The 13,925-nt window shown below is 37.4% G+C and overlaps 1 protein-coding gene across 2 annotated transcripts in view; it reads left to right on the top strand.

Moving 5' to 3' along the window:
• The window catches only part of CDH19 (cadherin 19), a 61,695-nt gene that overhangs the window by 38,887 nt on the left and 8,883 nt on the right, over positions 1-13,925 (top strand). For both annotated transcript variants that reach the window (XM_055129000.1, XM_055128999.1), the window contains exons 9-10: positions 8,100-8,217; positions 11,621-11,872. In XM_055129000.1, coding sequence (XP_054984975.1) covers positions 8,100-8,217; positions 11,621-11,872 — 370 coding nt within the window. The remainder of the gene's footprint in view (positions 1-8,099; positions 8,218-11,620; positions 11,873-13,925) is intronic.

Genomic DNA, 13,925 nt, shown 5'->3' with positions numbered 1-13,925 from the left:
TACTATAGATATTTCTGCTTATCTGTAAAGTCTTATGGTAAATCTTTTAATTGTACTTTGTATACTTCACTGTAGTACTTATTAGCCATCATTAAATTAAGATAATTTCTCATTATAGATTTTATTAGTGATTGTGTGCAGATAATATTCTGTGTCTACAAAATAATGCCGATTTTAACTGCTTTGAGTATCATAAAGAAAAGTTATCCTTAGTTGCTGGAGGGTTAGCACAGCGGGTAGGGTGCTTACCTTTCCGGGGACCGAGTGGGTTCAATCCCCAGCACCCCTAGATTCCCCAAGCACGCCAGGCATAATCCCCAAGAGCAAAGCCATGACGAGAGCCGAGTACTGCCGGGTATGGTCCAAAACAAAATATAACAACAAAAAATAAAAGCTGACCTTAGATGACATCGTTTTACTCACTAACAAGAGGTGACAAAATGAACCACCAACACACATAAGCATCGAAAGATAGTTCACCTGTAGCTATGAACATCATATGCAAATTTTGATTGCAGGCCACTTTTAAGGTTCTTTAAGCAGCATCCTGAAAATAGAGCTCTCAAGAGGAAAACAATACAGAACTTGTAAAACTATTAATACTTCGCATGAAATCAATATGCAAAGAACCAAAAAGACAAAAGGACTTTACAGCTGATGATAAGAAGCCCTTGACAAAAGAAAATAGACGGGCATGAGAGAGGGTAAAGCTGGCAGGGCTTTTGCCTTGCAGGTGGCAGACTCAGGTAGATCACTGGCACCCATTTGGTCCCCAGATCAAGCGCCAGAAGTAAGCCCTGAGTGCAGAGCCTAGAATAATCCAAGCAAGGGTGGGTGTGGCCCAGCCCCGAAATACCCCTCCCAAAAATAGAAACTGTACACACTGGGACCTGGAACAGGGTGGGTTCAATCCAGGGCACCCCATAGATAGAACAAATCAAGATAGGACAACTAGTCCTCAAACCCAGTCAAAATATCTTTTTTTAAAAAAATAATTTTTATTGAATGAGAGTGAGATGGGCTGGAGTGACAGCACAGCGGTTGGGCGTTTGCCTTTCACGAGACCGACCCGAGTTCGATTCCTCCGCCCCTCTCGGAGAGCCCAGCAAGCTACCGAGAGTATGGAGCCCGCAGGGCAGAGCCTGGCAAGCTACATGCGTATTGGATACGCCAAAAACAGTAACAATAAGTCTAATAAGTCTCTCAATGAGAAATGTTACTGGTGCCCGCTAGAGCAAATCGATGAGCAACGGGATGACAGAGAGTGAGATACACTTATAAGGTTGGGTTTCAGTTATGTAATGTTCCAACACCTGTCCCTTCTCCAGCTTACATTTCCCACCACCAATGTCTCAGGTTTCCTTCCTGCCACCCCACCCCACCGCTCCTCCATGGCAGGCACATTTCTTCTTTCTTTCTCTGTCTCTGTCTCTGTCTCTCTGTCTCCTTTCTTTTTTGGCCATTATGATTTTCAGCACAGATACCGAAATGTTATCCTGTACATACAAAATCTCTTTAATACTGAAACACAGGGAATCATATCCTGTGTTTCCATACTGAGCAAGGAATATGTGCATTCATACTATCATTTTAATCCATTCTGAAATTTAATTATATACGAGAGTTAAAAATACGTACATCATTGAGTATACATTACCAAGAGAAGGCCATTCATTCATATGAAAGAATGAGTGTGATGCTTCTAAGTTAATAAATAATTTTAAGCTTTCTTAAGGCACAATTAAAAATCTAAACAATGAATCAGGGAGGAGCAATGTTTAAGGGATCTAAAATTACAGTATATAACTCGTACAGGTCTGTTGTAGCACTCCACTGTAGCACTGTAGCACTGTCCTAGCTACTCTTGGTAGTTTGCTGGGTTCTCTGAGAGGGACGACGGAGGAATTGAACCTGGGTTGGCCGCATGCAAGGCAAACACCCTACCCGCTGTGCTATCGCACCAGTCCACAGGTCTGTTGTACAGAAAAAAAAAAATCATCATCAACATGGACTATATACTAAAATGTTGGCTAGGAACATAGTTCTTTTCTTACATGTTTTAGAACAATTAAGTGAACATTTTAAACATGTAAAAGAAACGGAAATAAATTTTAATTATGGCACAATATATGGAGAGAATATTCTCACAATAGTAAATTGAGCTAATTGAGTAAGTATTCATATCTTTGTGAAGATCATTTTTGTTTTGTTTCCCTGACTTAAAGAGATGAAATTCAATGACAAATTACAAGGTGTCCTACTATCTACATTGGTTAGATGATACATTCATTACAGATAATCAAAATGCCAGCAGAGTTGCTCTCTATTCTAGAAGAATCTAGGCATTTCCTTAATGATCTATGTGGGTAAACAGGATTTTGTTGTTGTTGTTAATGTAAATGGTCAGGGTGGGGTGGAAAGTAGGGAAGAGAATTTTCAGTGATTTGCAAATGGAATATAATAAATGAGCTGACATTAGTGCAATTTGTCTCTCTGTTTGTTGGAAATAGTTATCATTTTTCAAATTAATGATTCCCATTATCTTGACTGATGCCAAATATATTTCCAGAAATAAAGTATATCAGTAATATGATAAAATATATTATCAAATTACTGCGTACCAACTTCCTGTCTAATGTAAAGAGATTGGTACTGGCACCGCTGAAATGTTTTCTCGCCTACATTCCTACAATCCCACACTGTGATCCTGAGTGCCTTCATCCTCTCTGTCTTCTCTTTTTATCTTTTTCACACAGATTCGTTTTACTCTCATCCATCTTTTTGCCTCAGTGTCCTCACTCAGGTCCCTTCCAAATCGCTACAGCAATTATTTGTCCTTTATTTCAAGTTACATATAGAACAAACTAGAGAAAATTTCTCTCCAGATAGTCTGAGGTTACATAAATTTTCCTTGAAAGCTTTATCTTATATTTTAAGTTCCTCTAGCAAAATTACTCTGACTCACCAAGTGATTTCTTAATTCATTCTAGCCTTCCCTCGCATGTCCACTCCCTGTTCTGTTTATTTTCTCTCCAAATATTTCTGTAAATCATCAATTTAACTTGATCTTGATTTGCTCCAGCCCAATTCGAACCTATTGCTTCTCCTATAGTGAACCCTTCATGTAAAAATCAAACTTTAAATCAACAAAAATCAAAAGTTAAATCTCACAGTCAACCTGCAGGACCCACATAATAGTTGTTACGCATCATTTATGTCTATTAGGTCAACCCAAAGGCATGTACAACTTTTCATGAGTGTCAGATTTAGTGATAGGCCATAGTTAGAAGAACATGTATCTCCTTTGGAAGTAGTGAAATATCTTATCCTGGTGACAGCATCATACCCTTCAGCAAATTTGGGGACCAAGAAGCTGCATCTCCCGTTGGGGAAAATGTTGCATTCTCTTCAGTGCAAATACTTCACCAATTTTCATATTGCTTCTAATCAAGATACCTTCCACCCATACCTGTCACACCAGTGCACCCTTTTATGCCATGCCGGGAAGTGTTGTTCCCAGTGGTTTTACCTGGGTCATTGCTGAGAAAGTCTTCTCCACTTGCCAAAGGACTCAAAGGCTAACCTCCGAATGTGCATTGTGAAACACAAATCTCCTTCAGTGGTTCGGGATCACAGGTTCATAAGTAACAATTGAATGATCATATTTTTCTTAATTAAAATCGTGTAAGGGTCTGAGCAATAGTACAGCACGTAGGAATTTGGCTTGTGTGCAGTTGAGCTCGGTTTGATCCCTCAAATCACGTAATTGATCTTGACCATCGCCAGGAGTGATCCCTGAGAACTGCTGGGCGTGGCCCCCAAGCAAAAAAGTTCAGATCTTGTCAGTCCTACGTTTTCATTTTAGAAGGCAGATCCTCTCACACCTGCTGTTTAAATAGTATGCTCTTGGGTGTCCTAAGGTGGACTTTTGTTCTGTACTTTAAGTATTTGTTATTTTCCCCTAATCTGCCTGAGGTCTGCAGTCCTTGTGCCACTTGTTACAGATAATTATAAAGTGTGGTGACTTTTTCTTTCCCAGTCCCAGTGCAACTCACCCTAAACGTCAAGTTTCAGTTGACCTACTCAAACTACCGCTGCCATCACTTGGCAAGTTGACTCATGTAGGGAATTAACCGGGTATTTCTTTTTATTTTTTTTATTTATTTATCTAGGCTTTTTGGGTCACACCCAGCGATGCACAGGGGTTACTCCTGGCTCATGCATTCAGGAATTAACTCCTAACGGTGCTCAGGGGAACATATGGGATGCTGGGAATTAAAGCCCGGTTGGCCGCGTGCAAGGCAAACGCCCTACCCAATGTGTTATCACTCCAGCCCCAAACCATATATTTCTTAAGTAAACTTTCTTACATAATATATTACCATGTATAGATGAAAGTTTACATGAGATTTTATAACTTTTTTTCTATATGTCAGAAAATGTATATGCAAAAATGTGAAATTATGTAATTTTAACTGAGAACACGTCGATTTGTATAAGTTAAAGCAAAACATGACATATTGGTGGCATTTAAAGAAGTGATTTTTTTTTTTGCAGAGTTCTGGTAAGAAACTTGTTTCTTTGCTTTTGTCCAGATCAAAATATTGGAATGAGTTTGTTGATTTTTCCTAGCAGCATGCTCAACAAAGAAAACAAAAAGATAAGGTCCAGATTGTCTCAGTGACCCTAATTCCCTTATTATTTTTAATTATTACTTTGATTTTTTTCAAACACATGTTCACAACTTTTTATTTTCTCTAGTTTGATTTTTGCCAAAATAGGTCTAATTCAGAATCACTTTCTCATTGGAGGGACATGCCTAACAATTGTCACTTAAATTTATTGGCATTCATTTCTTAAGGATAGAAGAAAGCAGATGCAAATATAGGCTGACTCAATGACTAAATATCCAGTCTAATTAGAGAGGCAAATCATTTTGACAACAATTTTATTTTCCAAGTACTCTTAACTGAATTAACATTTTAGAATAATATTGCATAAGATTTGGGTGTGTATCATTAAGAAACCAGTGTGTATATGCAGAACCAATCACTGTATCACTGTTATCCCGTTGTTCATCAATTTGCTCGAGCGGGCACCAGTAATGTCTCCATTGGTCTCAGCCCTGAGATTTGGGAAAGACGAGTAAGGAGGGGCTGCAGAACCAATATTCTGACTTTTCTTGAGAGCTCACTAATATTTTAGCTGAATATTTTAAAATTAGTTTGGAGGCAGCCCCTATGTTGTAGAGAGAGGAGCGAGCATGCTGTTGGAGAGATCAACTCGCACCTCACACACTCAGGATCTGCACTTGTGTCCCTCGCTGCCATTTAGGGAACAGGGTTGCAATATGTTGATGCATGGTTTTAATGCATAAAGTTTCTATCCCTCTCTCACCTCTGAGATGTCCCACATCTCCCACTACTGTCCCTATGTCACGTCTAACCCACCCTTCTGCTTTTTCCCCTCCCTCCTGGATGGCTTGTGAAGGCCAAGAGTTTGAAATTATGTGACACAGTCTGTTCCCCAAGGCATCTGCTTTTCCATTTCAGTTGCATCTCATCTCTAGGCGCATGCTCTTTGTAAATTTTTTTTTTTAAATTCCATTTCAGGTATCCATTTATCACAACTTCCAATTTTCATCATGGACCTTTTCAGTTTTTGATAAATTATGCCTGCTAACTCTCAGTATGTGTATATTAATTTAAGATATATATTCAAATATAATTTATAATCTTATTTAAAAATTTATTCTGCAACTGAACCTGGAAGTATGTTTCATTAACATCAGTTCTCCAGGCAAGGAAACAGATTTAAAATTTTTAATTGTGTCTCTAAATCTGTAGGAATAACTGCTCTGTTTTGACTAGCTGGCAAAAAAATTGCATGCTTTTAAAAAACTGATGCTGTAGTTTGTAGAGAAGTGAGTATTAGACTCATTTTTATAGTCAGGATAATATCTCTGGGTATGACAGTTTAGCTCACCGCCCTCCTATGTCAATATTTTAGAAAATAAGATCATAGTACAGAGTATGTGATGAAGGGAAAATGATTTTCATGCTTTCCATGATTATCTTTAAAGTCAGATTTACTCATTATAAATACCTAAAATGAAATTTATGATGTTGCCAATATTTGATCATTTTTGACCAAAAAAATGTATTATTTACTACCTAATATATAATCTTTTTTGCATTTATTCTCTGGTTTTATTCTTTTCTTGTAATTATACTTTCTCATAAATTAATATTTAATTGTACTCATTTTGATGAATTGAAAAATTCTCCCTTTGAAAGATTGTTTTTTCCCATGTCATAACTAAGATTTTTTTCTTTCAACCACTATTTTTGATCTAGATCTATTTTTCAGCAACATTTTAACCTATTTCCCTGACTGTTTTGAGAGATTTGATTTTGTTTGCTGGCTGTATGCCCTGCATTTTACAATATATCCTTGCATGCACAGCTGGCTGAACAACAGAATGTTTAGGATTAAAGGATGTGTGAACAGGGGAGGAATGATGTTTCAGGGGTCAAGGACAGAGGAATGTAGAGGGTTGATAAAAGGTCACTCACTCTTCCCTGTAAGGTCAGGAAAGTTTGTGAATCTAATATTTCACATCGTGACTATAGTTGATAGAACTACTGTTATGTTTTGAATGTGTTAAGCCAATAGAAAAGTGATTAATCTCTATGCACACAAAAATATTGATAAGTGAAGTGATAAGTGTGAGAATTTATTATATGGCCAAAATCCTTTCACCTTGTCTATGTATCTCCAATCCTGACTCTCCATGCCCTGTTTCCCTTCCCCCCACTATTTTCAGCCAGATCTGAAATAACTTAATACAGTCCAGCCTGTCCTTGGAGGAACAAGCAGTGTTAGGAATTGAACTCAGATCCTCATGCTTGCAAGGCACGTGCTCTATCACTGAGCCAAATACCTGCCCCACTATTTCCATTTTTTTAAGCTGAAAGAACTCATAAGTAGCAAAACCAGGAGCCAAATTAGATCAAATCCCCTCGTTTCCTCTGGAGATACAAAATCATAGTAAAATCCAAAATAAAACATTACCCAGATATCCTATTTATTATTATAGGCAAATGTTAAAGTTGAATATTTTTATTTTATAATTAAAATAAGCCATAGGTTGCTCATTTAATTGTGAATTGTGAGGTAGTAAAATATATCTCACTGTAGGAAAATAATGAACAAGTGTCATTCGTCTTACAAGGTCTTTTCTTCTTATGCGTGATGTCTGTTCTTTGAAGTATAACATTAGGAAGTTGAGGTCTATCATCTTTCAACCAAAGATATTTTTGTTTGACACATTTATAAAAGCACTTTCATTCTAGAAATTTCAAAGCAATAACTTCTATAATCAATTTAATTTTCAGAATTAGTCACAATCTCACTCTGCAATCTTGACAGCATATCTCTTTTGACAATAGTAACTACTTGACTGACAGATTCAAGTCTTGAAAGAACAGAATTGGTTGAGAAATGATTTACTCATAACAGCACTACTTCAATTTTTATGATTTTCTTCATTTGAAATATGGAGATCTTATTTATGTAGAACAATTTTCTTATAACCTTTATGGGTCAAAGTAAATCATGCATATTTCCCCTAAACTTTTTGCGCATTATTTTCTCAAGTCAATTAAAAAATAATCTCAAAACTTTAACAAGTCATTAACTTTACCATGGTTGTACTCTTAATATTAGCAGGAAACATATAACTTCAAAAAATTCTAATGACTGGCATTCAATTAAAAAGGCAAGGAGAGAATGAAAGAACGAAGAAGTCTAGAAGGAAACTTCAAGACAGAATATTAATCTAAAATAAGAAATTTGGAAAACTTTTAGAAAATACCTATAGAAACCTCAAACAATTAAAAAATGTATGTTAGGCAATAACAAAATAAAAATTGTATTCTTTACCAATTTGACAGTTATACTCTATAATTCACATAAATATTTTGATAAAACAATTTTAATAAAAGCCAGTGGTAACAATAACAATAGAAATAATATATATCCAGACTTGAAACAAAGAAATAATTCAAAATATCTAAATTTCATTCCTATTTTTATAGGTAATTCGGACCATCAGTGCTGTGGACAGAGATGAATCGGAAGAAGTTGAGCATTTCTACTTTAATCTCTCCGTAGACAGCACAAAGAACTCGAGTTTCATAGTCATCGACAACCAAGGTGATTGGTCTCCTCATAATGGCTTTCACTTTCTTTTATAATAGTTATTTTTGTTTTTATGGAAATGTACTGTTATGCCTTTATATTGGCGCAAAACATGAGAACATGATATTACTGAACATTGGAGCAAGGAAAGGCAATGAAAAGGGGAAACAACCCAAAGTCAAAGTCAAAAACTGTTAGACCCATTTCTTACACTTTTCCTAATCTCCAGTGGCCATAAGCCTTTGTGACTAAATTTCATTTCTGATGCTTTTTCCATCATGCCCTTAAATAGCTCAAATATGAATCTATATCTGGGAAAGAAATGATACATACTTTAATCTAGAGTCATCTGAGCTTCATTGATTCAAATATATTTGGAGACATTTATTAGGAACTAGCAATATATGACCTTGGTATGATATCACTCTTTTCCTTTAAAATGAAGTATCACTGTATCACTGCCATCCCATTATTCATCGATTTACTCGAGTGGGTACCAGTAACATCTCTATTATATTCAGCCCTGAGATTTTAGCAACCTCTCCTTGCTTGTCTTTCCCAATGATTGGAGGCTCTTTCAGGGTCAGGGGCATGAGACCTGTCATTACTGGTTTTGGCATATTGAATACTTCATGGGTAGCTTGCAAGGCTCTACTGTGCGGGGAAGATACTCACGGTAGCTTGTCGGGCTCTCCAAGAGGTATGTATATATCTGTTACTGCATTTGGGATATGAACACGCCACAGGGAGTTGCCAGGGTCTCCCATGTGGGCAATAGACTCTTGGTAGCTTGTCAGGTTCTCGAAGAGGGAGAAGTAGGCTATTCAGTGCGGCCGTGCACTTCCAGGAACTTTGTTTTATATTCTCTAGATGTTGGCCATTGATGAGATTACATGACACCGGGGGCAGTTTTTGGGCGTAACTGCCTAGCTACTGGAAAAATGGGGGATCTGGGTGGAAGAGACCCAGTCCCAATCCAAGCAGTCTTGGAGATCTCGGCCCCAGGTCCCGCACACCTGGGTTCCTCTGCTGGTTCCTTCATGCGTGAGACTCACCTGAACATGTGGAGAGTGGCCCTGAGCATGGCTGTGGCTGGGTTCAGGAGGTCTTCAACTGTCAAGGCTCTCCATTAAAAAATAAAGTAATAATAATAATAATAATAATAATAACAATAATACTAATATAATAAAATGTAATTATTAGTAAGTTAAAGGATAAAACATTACAAAGGGTATTGTGTAGAAAGACAGTACTTTTTTCTTTCACATAGAACTGGATTAATTTTAATATGGCATTTTTTTTACTTCAGTCAAACATATTTTTATCATATAGATTTCTAACTTACTTTGTTAGGCAAGCATCTGTAACCCAGTATTACAGCTGTCTTTCTTTACTATTAACTTTACATGTCAATCTAGGGAGGGTATATTTGTGGAAAAATAATCACAGGTACATTCTCTTTCTTTTACCCTTGACAAATTCCCCTGTGAAAGGAACTCAAATTCTTCTGCTGAAGTGTACAAATATTAATAAGAATAAGCTATGGCTTATATTTGTTTATATTAACAGAAAATACATTACTGATGCAATACAAATATTGCATCATAAAAATCATTTATTTTATTTAATCACTTTATGAGAACTAGTGATTTAAAATATATTAAAAATTATACTGAAAAACAAATGAAAAATATTGAGTTTTTTAAAATATGTCTAGCACATAAAGTACAAGAGTTTTTGAGATTTTGTGAGAATTACAGAGTTCTTGCTTAAATAAAGATATACTGGGGCTGGAACGATATCACAGCAGGTAGGGCTTTTGCCTTGCACGTGGCCAACCCAGGTTCAATTCCCAGCATCCGATATGGTCCCCTGAGCACCACCAGGAGTAATTCCTGAATGCAGAGCAAGGAGTAATTCTTGTGCAACGCCAGGTGTGACCCCCCCCCCAAAAAAAGCAAAAGATATAGTGGGAAAATATTGCTTAGGCACATATTTGAAAAGATTTCCATTATTTGCATTTTACTTTCTCACTGTTTTCTAAAGATTTAATGTTGCAGATAACATTTATGAGATGGTAATACAAATAAAGGAACAAATAGTATGAGATAATATAAATTGAGTAAAGAACTTAGAATATTTGGGGCCACAGAAAGGAAAACCTTTTTTTTTTGAAGAATTTTTTTAAAAGTTTTACTTATTTCACAGCTACAAAGTTGTTCATAATTGGGTTTGTCATATGATTTTCAAACACCTGTCCCTTCACCAGTGTACATTTCCCACTGCCAATGTCTCCAGGATCCCTCTCTCGCCATCCCCCACTTTTATACCTCTATGGCAGGAACCCCTCTCTCTCCCTCTCTCTCTTTTGCTCACTCTATCATTCTCTCTCTATCTCTCTGCTTTTGGTTACTGTAGTTTGTAACATAGGTACTGAAAGGTATCATGTTTGTCTCTTTACTTCCTTTCAGCACTCAGTTCTTATCCAGAGTGAGCATTTCAAACTATCATTGTCGTAGTGGTCCCTTTTCTGTCCTAACTGTTCTTGTATTCATAAAGTATATGAACAAATATATGCATATATGTATAAATTACTGAAAGTTCTCTCTAGTGAAATAAGTGAATCGATGATTTTCTGAATTTTAAATAAACTATAGGTGAATAATTTCAACATGAAACCCAAAATTCTAATATGATCTTTCCAATCAAGTCAAGTACATATTTTGTTTCATTAGTAAATATATTATTTGAGATCAATTGCTGTCAAATGTACATGACATTGAAAATCTTGTGTGCTTTCTATTGTTAGGAAAATAATGGGTTCCTGTTTGAAAAAATACTGTCATGAGAAATTAACACAATGAAACTGCTGTTATCACACTAAATTTGATCCTAGGAGCCCTGTGTAACTGGCATCTGAGTTTAATGTTTTATTTCTCTGTTGCAGTTAGATGTTTGTTGTTTTTATCAAAAGATATTTTGAGACTGATTTATGAATTGCATAATTAGAATTAGCAATATCTGTGATGAAAAAATCATGACGTCTACTTGAAAGAATCTGCTAATTGTCATTTCCCCAGAAATGATTTCTTCCTTTTCTTTGAGCTTAATTCTTTTAAAATATTGATTGGAGTAGTTGGATCGGGCCACTCTCAGAGGGACTCAGGGGTTACTCCTGTTTCTGTGCTCAGGTCACTAGAATGTTGCTTTGGGGACTGAGGCAGCACATAGGGTCAAACCAGGGTTAGTCCCAGCAGAGCAAGTGGCTTCAACCTTGTCCTAACTCTCCAGCTCCTGTTTCAGCTCATTTAATATCTCTATATCCTCTATATCTATATCTGGTGTATATGACATAGTAGTGTGGTACAAATATCTCGTATATCACTGAAAAATGGTATGTGTGGCTTTTTGTTTTTAGATAACACGGCTGTAATTTTGACTAACAGAACCGGTTTCAGCCTTCGAGAAGACACTGTCTTCTACTTGCCCATCTTAATTGCTGACAACGGCGTCCCACCGCTGACGGGGACAAACACCCTGACCGTATATGTCTGTGACTGTGATGACAGTGGCAGCACAGAGGCCTGCAGCAACGCGGGATTCATGCTCTCCCTGGCACTCAGGACACAGGTGGCAATAGCCGTCCTGGTATGCCTGATGATAATATTTGGTAAGTAGTGCTTAATCGATCAGATCACCACTGAAAATCGAATGGCCATTATAGAATATAGCTCATTGCATCCCAGCCAAATCATGTGAGTGTGTGCGTATATATGCTTAGTTACTCTTTGGAGTGAATTACTGTTCATTTCTTGGGATTTTTTGTTTGTGTTTGTTGTTGTTTTGGAACTATACTTGGTGATGCTCAGGTCTTACTCTTGACTCCGTGCTCAGGAATTACTCTTGGAGATGCTCAGGGGACCATATATAGGTCAAAACCCAGGAAATGATCCAGGGTTGTCCACATGCAAGACAAATTCTGTAACCCAAGTACTATCACTCAACCCCACATATTATAATTCTTAAACCATGTAGGACAAACCGTAACTGGAAAAAAATTATCGCGGTTCAAACTAGAAGCCACTGACTCTTAAATTCTTTTTTATTTATTTATTTTTGCTTTTTGGGTCACACTCGGCAATGCACAGGGGTTACTTCTGACTCTGTACTTAGGAATTACCTTTAGCGGTCCTCAGGGGACCATATGGGATGCTGGGATTCGAACCCGGGTTGACCGCGTGCAAGGCAAATGCCCTAGCCACTATGCTATCGCTTCAGCCCTGAGACTCTTAAATTCTGAGTATATGAATCTACATGTGCACCTCTGCCAAGGAATGTTTTTTGGACATTTGCATTTTATCATATATAGTTCTAAAAAAAGTTCATAATTACAGTTGGCTCCCATTGATTGCTTCTAACCCTCGAGAAACTCTTTAGCGTTTTACATGCATTATGCAATTTGATTCTCACAACAAACAGGAATTGGCAACTATCATCACCTGATTTTATAAGTAATGAAAGTAAAGTTCAGAGGACTGCATTTACAAAGAGCTGTGTGGCTATAAATCATGTGCTGAGGTACCATAAGCATCACACGCATTTATTCAAGCCTGCAGTGCAAAACTCACTTGAATTCAGAGTCTAGAAGCATCAGATAGCAAAGTCCATATTAGGAACTAGGAGTGTAAGTGAGAGTTTGACTTCAAAGTATCAAGCACACAGAGAACACCTCGATAATCTGTCTCCACTTGCTTTGCTTATGTGTGCTTGCTGTTTTTGTAAAGTAGATAAATTATTCTCATTTTAGAGATGAGATAAATTGATCTCACAATGTTCTAGTCAGATTCCCAAGACTAAAAATGATTCATTAGCATAAACTTTCCTTTTCTGTAATGGCTCCTCACGGAGTCTGTAAACACTTCTCACGCTTCCCTCAAAACTTCAGACCAAAAATCAGCACAACCTCAGCGTACCGAGGGCAGGTCTGTTGCAGGACCTCGACTTGGCTGTCATTGTCTCAGAACTTCAAAAGTCACATCCTTAGCCCTCCAACATTGCTGTCTTCTACTTCCAGCTTTGGTTTTTGAGCCGATTTTTAATGATTTTAGTTGGTCTGTTTGGAGCCACCACCTGGCTGTGCTCAGGGTTTATTCCTAGCTCTGTGCTCAGGGGTCAGTCCTGGAGTGCTCGGAGCACCAAATGCCCCAAGGAACATACGGTGTCAGTACTGAGCCTCGGTAGACTGTATATAAGACACTGTCCATACCTACTATACTCTTCGGTCCCAAGTTTTAATGATTTTTTTTAACATAAAAACAGTTTTGTCAGATGTTGCTAGATATCAGGAGCAACAACAAAAACAATGAAACAGCATAAGCTTTCAGGGAGAGCAAGTACTGAGTTAGTCACAAATACAGAACTAAGGGAGTCAAAGCAAGAGCACCCCAGGTGATCTCTCAAGGTGCCAGGAGTCAGTCCTGAGCACAGAGCTAGGAGCCAGCCCTGAGCACCACTGGGGGTAGCCTCCCCTTCCCTAAAACAAATGTACAGATGTAAAAGTCCTGCAAACCTACAGTTATACCGATGAGAGCATGAATCAGAGGCATGAATGATATGGAAAGGAAAGCATTATAGGCAGGCCAGTAATCAGTCATTTTCTTTAAAAGGTTCACAAGTCTGCTATTCTGCTCACAAACTGAAAAATATTAGATACCTTTCTATTC

Source organism: Sorex araneus, chromosome 2, assembly GCF_027595985.1.
Source record: "Sorex araneus isolate mSorAra2 chromosome 2, mSorAra2.pri, whole genome shotgun sequence".
NCBI lineage: Eukaryota > Metazoa > Chordata > Mammalia > Eulipotyphla > Soricidae > Sorex > Sorex araneus.
The sequence above is the reverse complement of the archived record's forward strand: the minus strand, read 5'-3'. Positions and strand labels throughout refer to the sequence as shown.